Source organism: Kwoniella shandongensis, chromosome 1, assembly GCF_008629635.2.
Source record: "Kwoniella shandongensis chromosome 1, complete sequence".
Taxonomy (NCBI): Eukaryota; Fungi; Basidiomycota; class Tremellomycetes; order Tremellales; family Cryptococcaceae; genus Kwoniella; species Kwoniella shandongensis.
This window is the reverse complement of record NC_089287.1, coordinates 1,078,211-1,095,922: the sequence shown is the minus strand read 5'-3', so window position 1 is coordinate 1,095,922 and position 17,712 is coordinate 1,078,211. Positions and strand designations below refer to the sequence as shown.

The 17,712-nt window shown below is 49.9% G+C and overlaps 8 protein-coding genes across 8 annotated transcripts; 5 read left to right on the top strand and 3 right to left on the bottom strand.

The window, feature by feature from the left end:
* Positions 1-2: 2 nt before the first annotated feature.
* Positions 3-1,381, bottom strand: CI109_100390 (uncharacterized protein; the record flags this gene model as incomplete). The annotated part of the gene is made up of 2 exons (XM_032002948.1): positions 3-1,124; positions 1,187-1,381. The coding sequence occupies 2 exons, from the start codon at positions 1,379-1,381 to the stop codon at positions 3-5; spliced, it is 1,317 nt and encodes a 438-aa protein (XP_031862755.1).
* Positions 1,382-3,248: 1,867 nt separating this feature from the next.
* On the top strand, positions 3,249-5,532 carry CI109_100389 (uncharacterized protein; the record flags this gene model as incomplete). Its single annotated transcript, XM_032002949.1, has 10 exons — positions 3,249-3,437; positions 3,505-3,668; positions 3,730-3,743; positions 3,798-3,905; positions 3,954-4,065; positions 4,129-4,525; positions 4,595-4,737; positions 4,811-4,862; positions 4,919-4,966; positions 5,023-5,532. 10 exons carry the CDS (start codon positions 3,249-3,251, stop codon positions 5,530-5,532), a joined length of 1,737 nt encoding a protein of 578 aa, XP_031862756.1.
* Positions 5,533-5,730: 198 nt separating this feature from the next.
* On the bottom strand, positions 5,731-7,345 carry CI109_100388 (mitochondrial 54S ribosomal protein uL4m; the record flags this gene model as incomplete). Its single annotated transcript, XM_032002950.1, has 6 exons — positions 5,731-6,347; positions 6,463-6,571; positions 6,643-6,741; positions 6,804-6,907; positions 6,995-7,244; positions 7,307-7,345. 6 exons carry the CDS (start codon positions 7,343-7,345, stop codon positions 5,731-5,733), a joined length of 1,218 nt encoding a protein of 405 aa, XP_031862757.1.
* Positions 7,346-8,190: 845 nt separating this feature from the next.
* Positions 8,191-8,988, top strand: CI109_100387 (uncharacterized protein; the record flags this gene model as incomplete). Its single annotated transcript, XM_032002951.1, has 4 exons — positions 8,191-8,471; positions 8,540-8,632; positions 8,699-8,841; positions 8,903-8,988. The coding sequence occupies 4 exons, from the start codon at positions 8,191-8,193 to the stop codon at positions 8,986-8,988; spliced, it is 603 nt and encodes a 200-aa protein (XP_031862758.1).
* Positions 8,989-10,052: 1,064 nt separating this feature from the next.
* CI109_100386 (40S ribosomal protein uS9) lies at positions 10,053-10,977 on the top strand (the record flags this gene model as incomplete). Its single annotated transcript, XM_032002952.1, has 5 exons — positions 10,053-10,085; positions 10,168-10,247; positions 10,537-10,686; positions 10,744-10,891; positions 10,966-10,977. The coding sequence occupies 5 exons, from the start codon at positions 10,053-10,055 to the stop codon at positions 10,975-10,977; spliced, it is 423 nt and encodes a 140-aa protein (XP_031862759.1).
* Positions 10,978-11,695: 718 nt separating this feature from the next.
* CI109_100385 (uncharacterized protein) lies at positions 11,696-14,844 on the top strand (the record flags this gene model as incomplete). The annotated part of the gene is made up of 6 exons (XM_032002953.1): positions 11,696-11,805; positions 11,947-12,030; positions 12,087-14,403; positions 14,457-14,521; positions 14,577-14,754; positions 14,815-14,844. The coding sequence occupies 6 exons, from the start codon at positions 11,696-11,698 to the stop codon at positions 14,842-14,844; spliced, it is 2,784 nt and encodes a 927-aa protein (XP_031862760.1).
* Positions 14,845-15,026: 182 nt separating this feature from the next.
* CI109_100384 (uncharacterized protein) lies at positions 15,027-16,061 on the bottom strand (the record flags this gene model as incomplete). The annotated part of the gene is made up of 3 exons (XM_032002954.1): positions 15,027-15,600; positions 15,747-15,767; positions 15,871-16,061. The coding sequence occupies 3 exons, from the start codon at positions 16,059-16,061 to the stop codon at positions 15,027-15,029; spliced, it is 786 nt and encodes a 261-aa protein (XP_031862761.1).
* A 457-nt stretch (positions 16,062-16,518) lies between these two features.
* Positions 16,519-17,615, top strand: CI109_100383 (uncharacterized protein; the record flags this gene model as incomplete). The annotated part of the gene is made up of 4 exons (XM_032002955.1): positions 16,519-16,751; positions 16,846-17,091; positions 17,151-17,225; positions 17,291-17,615. The coding sequence occupies 4 exons, from the start codon at positions 16,519-16,521 to the stop codon at positions 17,613-17,615; spliced, it is 879 nt and encodes a 292-aa protein (XP_031862762.1).
* Between the last annotated feature and the right edge of the window lie 97 nt (positions 17,616-17,712).

Genomic DNA, 17,712 nt, shown 5'->3' with positions numbered 1-17,712 from the left:
ACCTACTCGTCCTTGAGAAACTCGGAGAGAGAAAGGAGGGTTGTCGAACTCGACGACGGAGATGGTGGTCTCGAGCCATCATCCTCGTGTCTATCAACCGACATTGATTCTGACGAACTCCTCGAGATCGAGATGGAAGATCTCTGACTGGCGTCTGAAGCTGATCGCTCCTGATCCAATTGGTACAGTTTCTCCAGGGGAGTGACGGTAATCCTCTCTTCAGAATGATTGACGATGATCGGTGATGGCTTGAGAGATAAGAGGGAGTTGGATTTGAAGATCCGTGCCCACTCTGGCATACCGTCATCTACGAAACCCAGTGCTGTGAATTGCGTTTCAGGCTTCGTGTCGGCTGCGGGCAAGAGGATTGTGTACTTCGAGTTGGAATGGTCGAGGAAAAGACCGAGGTGGGAATGATCACCTTGGAGAAGGAGACGATCGGTGAATGGGAGTCGTTTGTGACCGAGCGGTTTGCTGTGACAACGTGCAGGTCGGTAGGTATGATCGTAAGGAAATGGGGTAAGAGGGAGCGACGTCTGTGTAGTGATATTGGACTTGACGTCGCACATGGAAGTCTCGGAGACAGCAGGTGTCCATGGAAGACTACCGATCGGAGGGAGGTCTTCGCCTTGAGCCTTGTCGTCACGGGGACCAAATACGAGCTTCATCGTTTCCACTCGATACTTCTCGAGATGGTGATGAGCGAACGCTAGACCCATCGCTCTCGTCCTGTCATTCTGCACCGCGCCTCGTTCAACTTCGAGTGCCACACTTTCGTACGCATGAACCCTGTTCTTCTCCTCTGCGAATCGGACTGGCATACTTCCTGTTCGTCCTCTCTTTGTGCCCTGTCGCTCTGGAGTGGTCGTTGTAGACTGAGCAGGATCAACTTGAGCTGGAGCATTTGGGAAAAGGAGCGAGGTGGTGTCGATATGTGTGACGGATTGACTTCGTCGATGTCGTTGATGGGCAAGTCGGACATTGGTGTTGTTGTTGGTGCTGGTTTTGGAACTTGGGCTTGAAGGGAGCTTGTGAGCAGGAAGTTTCACTTGAGCGGTATCGTAAAGAGGTTGAGTTTCGGCTTCTCGAGCAAGAGTTTTGAGATGGCCCACTCGAGATCGCATCTGCGCATAAAGAATAAGTCGGAATACTGGACGATCATTTTGCTCGCAATATCCATACTTACAGCTGGACTAGTCTGAACGTCGATTGAAAGATCGCTCTGAGCCAGAAGACTAGAGCACGCGTCGAGGTGTTTGTCAGACGAAGAACAATTAGCGAGCCAGCGTGCGATGCTGTCCATCTGTCTCGGCGCAGAGGCTGAGGGTGGCGTGCCCGGCGTGACGGGTGCAATGTTCTTGGAAGAGAATTGGGATGGCATGTCGTGAGTATCGACAGGTGTAGTATTGTGCAGTACGGTTGGTCAGGTAAAGCTATTGGTTCAAGTTGTGGTAAGGCAGTGGGGGATATTCGAATGAACGACTTTGGGATAAGGAGTGTCGAGTAAAGACTGTATCTCTCAATTACTGTGAAGCACAAGTGGAATAAGGATGAAATCCGTGTGTGTGTTGAGTAGAAGAAGTCGCGGGTATCAACAGTCGGATGGACCGGTATATATACCTGACAATCTCTTGGAGACTTTCGAAAGGTTGGATCTCAATATAAGCACGACTGATGAGCTATCTACAACACCCTCGAGCAGATCAGTAAAGTTACAGGTTAGAGAAACACGAGCGGTATGTACTCCTCTTCTTTTTGACTAGTACGGAGAATCTCGCCCGAGAAATAAGTTAAGAGGGAAAGCTTGATGATGTCTGATGAAGAAAATCATCCAAAAGCAGCAAGAGGCAAGAGAAGGACAGCAGCGAACGCTGACGGGTTTGGTAAACCGACTGTATTTGATTGACATGGTTTCGATAAAAAGTATGTATATGTGTGTTAGAGAAAGCACAGAAGCTAACGATGGTCAAATCAGACATACTTTGTGTCTCTCACGACACGAGGATGGGATGAATGGACAAGGAGAGAATTTCAGTTTACCGCGGAGAGACAGGGTTGATACTATCAAGTCAAAGCAGATTTTGCGCAGCAAAAAATCGTCAGTGTCATCGTGAGCGTCATCGCCATTGTCCACCTTGTAGTAGTCTGAAATGATAGGGTAGCGGGAAGTAGGAAGTAAAGGGCAGAAGTTATAGCCTTTTGTGAAAGAAGTCGTTGGGTTTCAAGACTTTCACAGGCACTGTGTTGAGATTCGACATTTGTGCCACATCTTGAGCTTGAAGCGAATTTCTTAGCATGTCAGTCACCAAAGGGAGGTAAGTTACGAAACGACTCAAGTGTTGGGATGAACAGACTCTTACTCTAGCGTTGTGTGAAGATGAATCCAGTGTGTCAGTGATCGAAAGCTTTTTCTCCTCAAGCTGAGCGTTAGTCTGACTTCTTCTCCATCCCCCTAGATTGGATTGACGTAACTATCCAGAAATATCCTCTATGATCTGCCAAGTATAATGCAAGGAAACGTCTTCCTGAACAGGTGGAGATAATGATGGACCGAGCCGGACCGTCTGGACAGACGTGCCAAGTGTGCCCGAGTGCGGTAGCTTCTTCCTCCGCCTTTTCACAAACAGTCTGATCGAAAAGATAGACTTGCATCCGAGGGAACCGAGTAACCAAGGTGGTGTAAGACGGACATGTCGACGACCAGTCGCAACACGTTCTCAACGACGAGTTGATCTGATTGGTTGATAGCATGGAGTGTATGAAGTGTAGGCAAATTAGCTCACTGGAACAGAACCGTGTTCTTGATGTCGAGTCTCGTCGCGATAAGCAGGTCCTGTAGTCGACTGGACGCGTCTCGAGGGCGTCACCCCTTTACAGCTCCCAGCATCCAGAGGTAGCATTGTCGACCGAGAGAGATGCGACTGTATCAAGAGCATTTGTGACTTGTTCGCTATCGCTTGTCGTGAGATATGCGTTGAGTGACAATCTGCGAGGGGCTCTCCCCGTTACGATTATGGTCGATGGCCGAAGTAAAGCAACAGTAATGATACAACGTGGCATCGCTCACTCGCCGTGCCTTGAACGTCGGATGCCTTGTTATTGCCGAACTCGTCTCCTGTGTAACTTTCTCATCTCCTCTTACATTCCTCATCCACCTGATACTTCGCTAATCATCACTCTCAGCAGCGAAGCTAAATCCCACTATTTGGTACTCATCGTACCATCAAGGCGATAGCGGATAGTCCACCATGAACATCACTATATCGCCGACTTCGCTCGATACCGCTCTAGCGACTGCGACTTCGACGCTTTTCGACGTCATCTCCACTTCGTTATCGGAAGCACTGCCTCCGTCCAACGACACATCCGTCTTCGATGGAGGACTATCGTCACCCGATACTGATCTACCAGCTCCGTCTGAGGGGAACTATGCTCTGGTATGTGCATGTTATCTACTCTTACTGGTGAGAGAAAGAGGTGCTTATCGCATAGCTGTTTTTGTAGAATACATTCATTGGACTTATCATCGTCCTCATCGCATCGCTACTGAACGCGTTAGGGCTGAACTTGACGAAACTGGATCATGTGAGACAACAGGGGATACCAAAGAGACAGAGAAAGAAGGACTGGATGAGAATACTGTGGTTAGCCGGAATGGGAACGTATATGTGAGCTCGTCTGGATTCATCGCTGATAGAAGGGAGACAGCTGACTTCATGGCATGACTAGTGCTTCGCAAGTCTGTAAGTCATCAAGGCAGTGCGGACGTGGACTGTAAGACTGACATGGTCGTACAGTCGGCTCTCCTCTCGCGCTTCGATATCTCCGTCCAGATTGGGTCGCCCCCTTGGGATCATCATCCCTCGTCTTCAACTTTCTCTTCGCCCGTTGGCTAGTGGGGACTCGTAAGTCGTCCACATATGAGGCATTAAACAAACCTAACGAACATCCAGCTGTCACACCAACCGATATACGAGGTACAGCTGTGATCATAGTCGGTGTGATCCTCATCATCGTCTTCTCGAGCATCAATCACGGACTGATACAATCCCTTGACATCACTCGGTAAGTTACCTAAACATCTGCCCATGGTCAGATTACTGATGACAAGCTGGACCTCCTTCATAGTCTCAACTCTCTGTGGACAAGAGGTTCCTGGATCGCCTACTTCATCTTCATCATTCTCTTCACCTCCTTCGTCTACCTCTTATCCAATCTCCTCGCAGCATTCCTCGCTTCCCGTGCATCCTTCTCTCCCCTGCCTTCTCCCTCTCTCGAATTACCCACTTCGCGACCTAAATCCCCCAATGCCATCAAAGGCTTTTTCCAGAAGATCGGTAGAGGTCAGAAGAAGATAGAAAGTATCGCACTTAGACGGATGGAAAGCATGTTTCAAAGAACAGATGATGCGAGGTTGATTTGGTTACAGGGGATAGGATGGGCAGTCACAGGTGGAAGTCTGGCAGGATTATGTTTGGTCTTTACGAAAGCTGTGGTAAAGCTCTTCGGACTAGCTGGACATCCTGTAAGTGACTCAGCTCATTTCATGAACGCTGCGACCGCGAATGCGTTTTGCTGACCAAGACGGGCACAGTTTGTCCATCCTTCGGGATTGATTAGTCTGCTATCGGTGATAATCACAGCTGTCCTGCAGATCGTCTGCCTCAATCGAGCGCTCGAATGCGCCGATACTGTCGTGGTCGTACCTCTATTCTACGCGGGCTATACAGTCTTTGGGTAAGCTATCGTACCCAACTCGAATCCTATAAGGGGGTCCAGTACTAGTAGCTGACCCTTGTCACCTTCTCAGGTTCGTCAACTCGCTTATCTTTTATAATGAAGCGGGTCAGTACGAGCGTTGGGTAAGTCAGCTGTGTTTAATCGTTTATTCCAGGTGAAGTAGCTAATAATCCTCCAGGTTCTGATCGCCGTATTCCTCTCGATTGCTGTTCTTATTTCTGGAGTCGTGAGTTGACCCTTTCTGAGCATAAATCAAGAGAAAGCTAATGACCTCCGTCTTAGGTACTGCTCTCCCTTAAATCGTCTGCCAAGACCGCTCCTGATCCGTATACCGTCTCGGCTCAACCTTCCCGGTCGATGCGACTCAACCCTCGAGTGCACAAACGAGGAGCATCAGAAACCGACCCCGAAGCTGCTGGAACTTCCAAGCTGTACAATGGGGATGAAGAGGACGACGGTGCTTTCACAGATGAAGAAGTGAGAAATCAGAATGTCGTTTGGGAAGTAGGAAGTGTGAGCGACGCTTCCAACGATGATGACAGAGAAGAAGATAAAGGGAAAGGAGTTGGCGGTGTCAAGGGTGGTTCAGGTGAAAGGAGAGGATTGTTAGGTGATGAGGAGGAACAATTGCATGAAGCAGAGGAAGGGGAAGACCATCAAATACGGGATAAGAAGGATCCGTTTGGGGATGAAGAAGATGGGGATACGTTTGGGGACTATGAAGGCGTGGAAAGGGAAGAGGTAGTAGATGTATTAGAGGGTGAAGGGTTGAGTCGCAAGTCAAGTAGATGAAAAGGTGTTACAGTGTATGTATAATCGGATGAATGCATTTGGGTGTTCCTGTGCTGTAACCGCGCTATGGTCTACAGTACCAAGCAACAGCTCCGACCTCGAGCGGCTCTCCGCTGTTCAGCCTCTACTCAATCTTTCTGGCTCCTAGCTCCAACTCTCCGGCCCTTTGATCCTCATCAACGTCCGTTGTGTGGTGACTTAGGCGATCGCCCTAACATCTCCATCGACGTCCTCCGCCAACATCTCCAAACCCTCATCTTCCAAAATCTCAAATCCGCTCAAGGCATCCACCGCTCCGCCTTCCAACACCAGCCACTTGTACTTCAACACATGGTACACCTGTACTTCGTCTGTGGACATGACTTCGATTCCTGGGACATTACGAACGACCCGATGGAAGGCGTCGATCTCCTCGTGGGGTTTGTTTGGCGAGAACAGGAAAAGGATTGAAAGATCTTCCACACGACCGAATCGACTTAGGACTTGCACTTCGGTGACTGCAGATTCGACGGAGGAAGATGTTCCAGTCTCGGCAGTTTGTTCTCCCTCGGAAGCATTGAGGGGGATGATCGGTTCCAAGTCGACTGGCGAAGATGTCGATGTTGATCCGGGATAAACGAGCGAATCGCACAATGCCCTTCTAGCTTCGGCAGTACCGGTCCATTCTCCCTCGTTCAAGTTCTCAACCACTCGTAAGACGCCCGAAGAGAGTTTAGAGGAAAGAGCGATACGAAGACCGAGTTCTCGGACTTTACGAGGGAGTGATTGCGCCCAGTTTTTAGGCTGGATAGGGAAGATCGGAGCACCTCCTCGTCCTATAACACAAACAAAAGTATCAGCAACAATCTCCTTGAGTCAACCGTATGCCAATCCGGCACATCCTGAGGTCATATAGAGATAGCAGAGCTGCAAAGTCGGAAATTTACTCACTTGTACCGGCACCCGCATCACCTTGACGTGCTCGACCAGTTCCCTTTTGGGGTCTCATCTTTCGACCAGAGTACGCGACACTACTTCGAGTCTTGGTACTTGCTGTACCCTGTATGACGAACAGGATTCAGCATTTCTGATCTTGATCGTAGATTACATGGCTCAAGAGAATTGACTCACAGATCGCAGAAGGGAGAGATACCAGACAACACATCGATGGAGGATGTCTCGTCGAATGGGTTGCGCGAAAATATCAGGTGGAAGGGAGATGACGGTTTCCTAAACAGATCCGAAAGATCTATCAGCGGCTGACTGAGGCGCAGCATGATGTGGAGACTTACAGATGGAGAGGGGAGTGTCGGGGTGGTCGACGCGAGTGAGGAGACGGGGAGTAGGATAGGTTCATGAACGCTCGTTTGTGATGGGAAGAAAGTGGCCAAGTCGGCTAAGAAGAGAAACATAGGTTAATGTTCTGTCAGGGACAACCTTCCCACCAAGACAGTGGTACGAAGTGGGAGCAACGTTGACGCACCATCAGATCTCCCCAACGCTCGTTCAATCTCCTCATCCGCTTCTTCTGACAATTCCTCAAAAGTCACATTTGATGGGAAATCCTCTTCGTTCAGCTCTTCTTGCGCTTCTGTTGTTTGAGCAGGAGCGGCACCTGACGGAGAGAGAGAGGTGGTCGTTGCATGTCGACGAGGGAGAGAGAGTGTACTAGGTCCAGCGATAGGACGAGAGAGGAGGGAAAGACATATCGGTCGAGCAGAAGCGCGAAGGGGCTAAAGAAGGATCAGCCAACGGAACTTGTACGCGAGAACGATGTTGGAAAGAAATAACGTACTTGGGACAGAGTGGGGATCAGTCGTGCTGCAGACTTCATCGTAGCTTGGCGTGTTGAGCAGAACAGAAGAATGAAAGTATGGCAAGGCTGAAGTAGTTGGGTGGAAAGTGATATTACGATGAGATGAGCGAGAGACAGCGTTATTGAACTTTTCGACGCACCAACGGACGATTAGTGGCACTTCGTGGCGGTATTTTCCGAACGAGTCTGTACATGGAACATACATGGTTCGCAAGATCATCGTGAAGATCTGTTCACGTCCTCGTAATGCAATGTATATGCATCATCAAGGCTGCTCGCACGGCGGTCGCACCTGACGATCGTACAGAATACGGACTATGGCTGATCACTACGTCGACGTCTAAAAGAACCCCTGGCCTGCGGACGGTATCCCAATCAGCCCCTTCCCAGGACACGTGCGATGTACGTCTGATCTTCGTGGTCTCATTAAGCTTTGTATGAGGTCTCACAAACAAGAGAATGTGAAGTTGAATGCGTTGTGTCGTATCATCTTGGAACTGGACCAGTCGTGCCCGCCATTCCCCTCCAGTTCCAACGTGAGGTGTTTATATGTACGCATCTTAAAGACCGGTATATAAAGCTATAATATACGTACCCCTTCTCTTCTCGCTCTCCCCATTCTCAACTTCGTCTTCATTGCTTTGTTCTCTTTTTTGCTTTTCTACTTTTCCTTTCGCTTTCAAATCCACAACACTTTTAGCTTTCTGCCTCTATACTTTTTATTCTTTTGACAAGAAAAATCTCTAAATACAACCATCTACCTCGTCAACTTGCTTCAAAGCTCATCACAGTCATTACTCTTCACATAAACCCTTCAAACCAAACCCTCCTCATCTTTACTTTTCTGACACAACAAAATCAAGATGCGATCTACCATCACTTTCGCTTTCATCGCCGTTTCCGCCTCTGCTATCTTGGTATCTGCCGCTCCTATGCCTTTCCCCGATGGAGGTTCCGCCTATACCGGTGCTGGAGGTTCTGCGATCGGTGGGAATCTCGCCGATAACAAACTTGCGAACGAGAACGGTTTCGCGGGTGGATTGTTGGGTTCCAACGATCAGATCGCGGGTATCGCAAGTGGTAATGCGGGTGATGGTGGGAAAGCCACCTCGGGTACCGCTCAAGGTGGTGATGGTGCTGCCGTGTGAGTTGGAGACCTCGTGGCCGTTTCTATAAGAAGCTCAGCTGATCTTTGTGTCTTCGGACGAACAGCATCTCTTACGTCAATGGACGACCCGTCGTCACTTCCACTGGCGGTGGCAATGCCTACTCCGGTGTTGGTGGGAACACCAACGGTGGCTCCATGTAAGTACAGAGCAATGGCTCCCCTGACAGTGTGTGGTCAGCTGACTCGATTCATTCGTCACGCAGCAGCGAGAACCACACTGCCAACTCGAATGCAAACGCCAACGCTTACAACCGATACTATGGTTACGGCTACGACAACGAGGGCAGTCTCACCGACGGTAACTTGGACGCTCTGAACATCGCCTCTGGCAACGCAGGTGATGGTGGTGAGTCCGCAGACCTTCCTGACTCGCTTGAACCTATTGACTGACTTGAACGCGTTCGTAGGCGATGCTTCTTCCGGTGCCGCAATCGGTGGTGATGCCAATGGACTCGTCAGCGGATCCTACGTCAACGGCTATCGATACTACTAAACAACCTCTTTCATCTTTATGATCTTGGGAGATTTAGCTTGTAATTCGTTGTACTGCCCCGTTGTATCTTCTTGTTGTGTTAGTATCATTCGACCAATTGCGCTCTCAACAGTGCGAAATCAAGGACCTATCTGTCCTCACTTCATCCCCTCGAGCGCAAGTCACACCTCCTATTGTAGTCCTTTCTCTACCTTCTCAACAAGGTGGCTGGACGAGTCAGATAGTATGAGGCCATTCGACGAATCCAGCAAGGGGAGTACGAAGGGAGACGTGTTAGGGATGACGGTAGGATAGATAGATCTGTTCGTATTGTGGTATTTCGATAGTGCAATGAATGTCTTGTCCTTTATCTGTGAATCTGTGCTGCATATTTGCGTTGTTTGTGTCACGAGCAAGTTCAGATAGAGGTGATGACATGTACATCCGCGTGGTGACGAGTCAGAGAATAGAGTAAACAATGGGATCAACAATCGATGGCGCTGTTATGCATCGATATAAGGAAGGATGAAAAGGAACTATACTGCTTACCGAAGATGTCGGAGATTAGCATCGGCGGTGTCGGTGTTAAGACTGGTGCCACACTCCTTCTTTGGCAACATATCGCCGCGGTCATTAATTATTGCTGGTAGTGCTGCCACCTCTCAGTTGTAGGGTGGTTTCGTTGTACGCTGTATGCATGGGTTCTGGTTGTAGACCGTACGCTGGTGCAGTCAGTCCGTCAGTCACACTCACTCACTCACTCACTCAGTCACACCCCTCGCTCACTGCTCGTTGCCAGTTCTTTGAGGCTTTCATTTCGGTGCAACGACACACTTGTTGTTTTTCTCTCACTCTACAGCAAGATCGTGAGTAACGTTTCTCAATACCCAAAAATCAAAATCGGATCTCGTCTTCGGGAGCGTAGAGAAGGAGAACATAAGCTAACTAGATTGTACGCTCTCCGTTCTATCACATCTCTTTTACGACAAAACTCGAATTTCTCGTTAATTCTACGCAACCTCAAACTATCAAATCATATCTACAACATCGAACGGAAACACCTACCCCTTTCAACCAAATAGAAAATGTCCGCCGTCCAAACCTTCGGCAAGAAGAAGGTGAGCTATCATTTCATGGACGGAAGGACAGAAGGAGGACAATAGTCGTTTGGGGACGTTTAGCTGATTTCAATGATTTTAGACTGCCACCGCTGTGGCTCACGTCACCCCCGGTCGAGGTCTTATCAGACTCAACGGTTCCCCCATCTCCCTCGTCGAGCCGTGAGTTGATGTTCATTGCTGTTGTTGGATTGGAGCTTCAGGGAGGATTGGGGCCAATGGAGGAAGCGCGATAGCGAGAGAGGATGGTCGGAGTGAAGAGCAGATGTAGGGGATGAGACGGAGTATAGGAGCCGGCAGCACATCTGCTATTCTGTGCTAGCGCGGCGGTCAATCATGGATAGGAGGCCTAAAGGACGCTGGACCGCCGAAGAGGGATGAACGGGGAGCTATTGGAGAAAACCATGTCGACCGAGGACAAGCAGCTGACCCTTCTCCCCCCCATTCACAGCGTCGTCCTCCGATACAAGGTCTACGAGCCCGTCCTTGTTGTTGGTGCTGAAAAGCTCGCCAACCTCGACATCCGTCTCCGAGTCAAGGGTGGTGGTCACGTCTCTCAGCTTTACGCTCTCCGACAGGCCATCGCCAAGGGTATCGTTGCGTGAGTGTAAAGTGTTTACGAAAGCAAGTGCCAAACTGATTTGGTATTCGACTGTAGCTTCTACGCCAAGAACGAGGATGCCGCTTCCGCTCTCGAGTTGAAGAAGACCCTCATCGCCTACGACCGATCCCTCCTCGTTGCTGACCCCAGGAGAATGGAGCCCAAGAAGTTCGGTGGTCGTGGTGCCCGAGCAAGGAGGCAAAAGGTCAGTCAAGGATCTCTGCATATCGTGGTCAAATGCCAAGGATCTAATACTGACAATACCTTGTACTTGCACAGTCTTACCGATAAATCACTCGCCGAGTTTCTATGGGATCAAGCTTGCGGTCGCTCTCAACTTCAAATGGATGGAGAAAGGTGGCTTTGGGTTTGGTTCTTTGGTGGATGGTTTATTTGGTGGACGAGATGTATATCATGACAAAACTTGGGTTGGGTAGCATACGGGCATCTATCAAGCTGGATCTAATCAGACAGAGGCAGTTGTGACTGAGTAATGGCAACTCGTGGTGATCTGTGCATTGAGTGTGTTACATGATACAATTGAGGAAAAACGCTGTTTGTGTAAACATATACTTATACAGGCAGACTCAGGCTTGGTGTGATTTTTGCATGTGAAACACGTTACGTCCACGCGCGTCTCTTTCCTTTGCTCGGAGAGTGACGAGTTGATGAAATGCAATAAACATCACACAACATTGCTTAGCCCATTCCTCCATATCCTTCCTTCGCCATCTCTTAGAAGTATACCTCTGCACGGGAGATCCATTTCGTAGACAGCTTCCTAGACAATAGCTGTACACTTACTGAATTTGTTGGTCGTACCGGCGGAGTGGTCTCGGAAAAACAGTAAACAAACATTACCTTGACGACCGACCGACCATCGGATTGATCATTCAACCACATCAATTCGTATTCGCCCTTCCTTCTTTCTTCTTTTCTCTGGAACGCCTCTTCAAGCTCAAAATTTGAGACACTAGTCGTCACGCTCGATTGAGCATATCCACCTAGGATGCCGCCTCGAAGAGCAGCTCCGCCTGCATCACCTGCACGAAGTACGAGAAGCGCGAGGAGTGGAAGAGGAAGAGATGATGATGATTGGGAGGGAGAAAGCGTGACTAGGTGAGTCGAAGGTCCTTGTTTCCCTCGTTCCCCCAATTTTCCAATAATCTGGACGACCTCCATTGTTCTTGTTAATGGGGTCGGTCACGGTCATTCGTAATATGATTGTTGACTGATGTTGTATGTCCGTTTGTTCCTCAGTAGCTCATTCAGAGTCCCTACTTCAAGGAATGGGAAGATCGCCAATGGCAATGGGCTGATAGGGTTTAAAGACACTAGTGTCAAGTGAGTACAACTCGAACCTCCCTACTGGAAGCTGCTCGCTAACACTGGCGTTCCAGCATTGCGGCCGCCTTCAACGCCGCTCAGAGTGGTATCTCACTCCCCCCCAATCCCGAACGATCCTTCCCCAAACACAAATCCGCTTCCACCTCCCGCTCGCAGAACTTCCAATCATTATCACCACCACCTCCAATGCTTGGGAATCATCAACGAGCTCAGTCACCAGCTGAACAACTCGCTTCTACCGCTCGAGCCTTGTCTCCCGTTCGTTATTTCCTCCGACCAACCGAGGATGGAGATGGAGACGGAGATGCATCAGGGGACTATGCAAGCTTCTCTTCTCTCGGTGGAGGTGGAGGAGCAGGCAATCATTCTGGCGAGACGAGTCACAACTATGAAGAAGAGGAAGAGTACGTCCGACAAGCACAAGCGCAAGCGGAGGCGGTCCGTGCGGTTCAGTATGGTGGGAGTGGTCCAAGAGGGTCCGACTCGAAGAAGAGAAGAGGGAAGGCTGCCGCCGAGGATATGCCCTACCGACCTGCAGAAGACAACGAGGGATACTATGATTCGGACGATTCAGGTGGAGAGGGAGAAGGAGTGGTCAGAAGAGGTGCTTTGGAAGGCAGATCGGGCACGAGAGGGAAGCGACAGGAGAAAGGGGAAGGATACTTAGGGATGGGACTTGGTCTTCAACCGAGACAGAGAAGGAAAGGACGGAAAAGCGATGAAGGAGCGGACTCGGACGGCAGTGGAGAGGAGTATGACGAGTCACAGCAAAATCGTGGGTGGACACCGACTATCGAGATCAACGGTCACAGTCGACGGTCACCCACTCCCGCTCAACTTCTACGTGCACTCAGTCCAAGAGTCGACAGACGATCACCTGCTCCCACTTTCCACCCAAGACGAAGACGACCATCCTCGCTGCGGACCATTGTCACAAACATCTTGCATGGCGTAGTCATCGGTCTCCAGTTCGCTGTCGAGTTGGCGACAAACCTTCTTCGTAGCATCATCGTTAGACCGGGTCAGACAATCTTTGGATCAGGCAAAGGGTTCCTGCGTCGAGTCAAGCGGGATTGGTGGAAATGGCTTGGAGCAATGCTTGCTCTCAGCCTCGCTCTTCGTATACTTGACGCACCTTGGAGGTCAAGGGGCATCTACAAAGCACCGGATGCTCCGCCGGGTACGACCGAGGAGATGTCGGTTCGATTGACCAATCTCGAACAAGCGACAGCAGCGCTTTCGGACATGCTCAAGGCGATCACGGAAGGCGAGAGCGAGAACAAACAATCGGCTCACACGATTCTGGACAGGATGAGCGACTTGGAGACGGCGGTGATGCTCGACAAGAAACGAGTGGAAGCACTTCGAGGTGATAGTGGTAAAGATGTCAAGGCTTTACAACATTCGCTCAACGATCTCAAGGCGGAAATTCAAAGTATCACATCGACCGTCGATTCGCACGAGAAGAGCATTGCGGCTGCCCACAAGTCTGTCAAGTCCATCGAGCATGTCGACAGGGACATTCAACAGCTTAGGACCCGCGTCGACAAGGTGGAGAAGGCCGTGAAGGATGCTTTGGACGATGGGCGATTGCTCGCTGCACTGGAGAAGGTCCTACCGGACAACATGCCGATTAGAGTGAACTCGAGAGGAACGATTGACATCGAACCTTCGTTCTGGGCCGAGATGAAGAAAGTCATGATGGGTCGTACGGAAACCGAAGCGTTGGTCAAGAGAATGATGTCTGAGTCGACAAGTTCGACTTCTCCCCAGATCAATGAGAAGAAAGTGGAAGAGTGGACGGAGAAGACGTTTGATCGTAAAGCCGCTTCCGGCGAATTCCTCTCGAAAGATTCGTTCACCAGTATCCTCAACTACGAGCTCAATGAACTTCGACGAGAAAGGGCAGAGATGCCTGCCCCTTCCAAACCAAGTGGCAAATCGAAATCATCCGCTTCAAGTTCCGTCACTATCAAATCTAATAAAGGCGATGATCTCACTTCACTGTTCAACGAACTCATCGACGCTGCTCTGCTGAAGTATTCGAAAGACACGATCGCTCGTACCGATTACGCACTATTTACAGCAGGAGCTCGAGTCATTCCGCAACTCACATCAGACACGCTGGTTTTGCAAACAGCATCGGGAGTCGGCAAATGGATTATGGGAAGTAAAGACGTCCAAGGTCGACCACCGGCGACTGCGCTTCATCCGGATATCTCGGTGGGAAGTTGTTGGCCTTTCAAAGGAGAACAGGGGAGTTTAGGAGTGATGTTGACGAGGAGAGTGGTGGTCAGTGATATAACGATAGAACATGCTCCGAGTGAGCTGGCATTGGACACTTCGACAGCTCCAAGGGTGATCCAAGTGGTAAGCAAAATCCCGATCAGCATGTGGTAGCGAGAACTGACGAGCGTGATTAGATGGGTATTCTCGATGACGAGGAGGACAAGGAGAAGTTTGCTCAATACTGGGCCCAAAAGGAAGAGTAAGTTGAGCATAAAGTCATAAAGGGTAATCGTGCCACTGACACCCCATGCCAGTCCTGCTGCACAGCCGGACTACTTACCCCTTGGTTCATTCACCTACGACCCCGCAGCTCTCTCGCACATCCAAACGTTCCCGGTTGCGTCAGACATCGTCGATCTAGGCATCAAGGTCGGAGTGGTCGTCTTCAAGGTGGAGAGTAACTGGGGAGGTCACTTCACATGCATGTATCGGGTAAGCTGGGGGTCATTCGTTGAAAACAAAGTGAGGCGAAGCTAACGCAAGAATCTGCAGGTCCGAGTCCATGGAGATATCAACGAGTAGGGCATACGTGGGAAAAATCGATCATTAAACCTGAGTCACGATGACAAGGGTGATTTTATGGATACATGCGATTATTTGAAGAAGGCTAAGTGGGCAAAGACTGGAGATACAAGGATACCTAAATTGTATATAATGAGATGGATGAAGTAATAATACAACATGTTGCGATCCTTCAATGCGGTTTAGCTGTTCTTACTCCTGGTTGACCGACGAGTGCTTGTCGACTCTGGTGCACCTCGTCTCGATCCTGAGGACTTGCGAGGTGATGAGCTGGTTTGGCCTCCTTTGGGGGTCTTGGCTGGCTTCTCCTCTACATTATGGTCGGAAGTGGCACGATCACTGTCACTCGCTGAGTCCGACTCTGAATTTCTCCTCTTCCGCTTAGCCGTGCTCTTCTTGGTCCCATCTTCTTCTCCCTCTGACTTTATATTCTTCCCCTTCTCATCGCCCTTTCCCTCTCCTACTCCCTTCCCAGCTGCACCTCTCCCTCCGATCTTTCTCGTACTTGAGCTCTTCACCTTCTTCCCCTCTTCTGCCCAACTTGCATAAGCTTGACTATAAACCTCGTCCGCCCAACACTTATCTACATAACCCTCAAATACCTCTGCTCCTTTCCTCTTCTCTTCATCGTACACTTTACCAGTACGTGCCATCTCTTCTCCGCTCGTAGGGGAGTATTTGCGACCGCCTGGTCGGAGTGCATATCGCAGAGAACGGGTACGACCCATTTGTAAGAATTTGCGAGTGATGTCCATTCTGCGAGGTGGGACAGGCGACAAGCAGAAACACACAAGGTACCGGGGGAGTAGTGGTGGTAAGGACCAACAGACGAATGGGGAATGGGTATCGATGAATGACATCAGTGATCGGATCGAGGCGCGATCATGTCCTTTCATACTCACCCTACGAAATCGTCTTGATCCCTTTTTACACAACGGCCTTGTCAGCCAAAGGCCCTCTCATTGCGCCATCGTCGTGTACGACCATACGACCCAGCGAACGAGCGATGAACAGGCCTGTATTCACCTGTACCCTTGAAACCTCTCCCATATCGCTTCAGCACTCGCTCGCGCTACGACACTATCTTGAAATCGCCATAACGGTTTGATCTTCTCCGAATACGGAGGTGTCGTGAATACTCCGACTTCGTTACGCGTAGCTTTGTACGTCGCTGGTGAAAATATCGGTTGCTGTGAGCGTGAGCTTGCGGAAGACATGTTGATAATACGAGTGAGGTGATACCGCCGGAATGACATGTATTAGACAACGATGCAACAGTATTGACGACAACGATGATGAGATCTGATGCAATAGTTGATGGTTAGTAACTTAACTTACGCTTCCAGTTATTCGCGTTAATTACCGGAAATGAGGGATTAAGTAAGCTGATCTCATCTCACAGCACGTGCTTATCAAGCAACTCACTACTCGATTTATCCCATCGGAATGAGAATAGCAATCAATGGACGGCCGCTTATCACGCCAGCTTACACCATCGTACCCCTTTGATCCCATCTGAGGGAGCCGAGATATCCCGCATGCAAAGGTATATATAGCAACCCCTATTGCAACTCCGTTCATCCGCATCCCGTCCTCATCTCCAAATTTTCATCCACTCCTCCCAGTCACACATTTGCATTTACCCTCACCTCCAGTTATCAGTCAGTCAACACAATGTCGCCCACTGTCGGTTTATACGGATTCACCGGAACAGTCGGTTCTGCAATCCTCCCCGCGCTAGTCAAAGTCCACCAGGAGGGCAAGATCAAGCTTGTCATCTTACATCGTGAGAGTACAGACCTCTCGAAGCTTCCCAAAGACGCGAAGCTCGAGACCAGAGTCGTCGACTTGAGCGATGCGGGGAAGGAGAAGAACAAGGCTGCAGTGAAGGATCTCAATGTGGTCGTGTGAGTCGTCTGCCTCCGCATTCCAAACCCCCACTTCAACTTCTTGTTTCGTGCAAAGCTGCTCGATTTGTCGCTGACGACCACAACCCCACAGCTCAACCGTCGGTGCTCCAGGACTCAAATCCCAAATTTACATTGTCGAAGCACTCGCTGGTTCCTCCGCCCTCAAGACGTTCATCCCCTCAGACTACGGCGCCAACTGGACTGAGGAAGAACTCAAAGCTCCCGGTCTTGCAGGTATCGGAGTCAAGGAGGAGGTTGTGAAGAAAGCAAAGGAGCTCGGTGTACCTCTCACCGAAGTCAGAACAGGCTTGTTCGGTCTGTTCTTCTTTGCCTACAAGTGAGTTCATCATTGCATTAACGTATCGGGGATAGCGGCTCACTGGGTCTCAATCACAGGGCTGTCGGGACCGATGTCAAGGGGAACACTGTTCAAAAGTTTAGAAACTCGCTCAAGAATCCACTCCGACTGACGTAAGTTTGTTATCGTTTGGTCTTCGCAATGATTTGATGGATGCTGATCCCGCTCTGTTTCACAGCACCCTCCCTTACCTCGGATACGCCATCGCTACATTGGCAAGCGACGAATCTGGCTATTCCAAGATCGCCAACCAGGTGCTTCAGGTTTACGACGTCACCGTCCCAGGTCAAGAGATCGTCGATACCCTCACCAAGCTCAACGGCAATGCTCCCGAAATCACCGAGTACTCCGAGCAACAATACCAGGAGGATCTCAAGGGTCCTGGGGCGGTCGTCGCTGCTCTCAAGGCCAAGTGGGGAGATGGTGCTTGGGGACCGTCAGGATCCTTGATCGAGGGCTGGAAGCCCAAGTCTTTCGAGGAGTTGGCTCGTGAAGCCCTTTAGGTGTAAGGATAAGCGTCAGAAGTCAAACCAAGTAAAGTAGCATGCAACTCCAGTTGTCATTCAAGTGAATCACTGTTGATCATTAACACCATGTGGG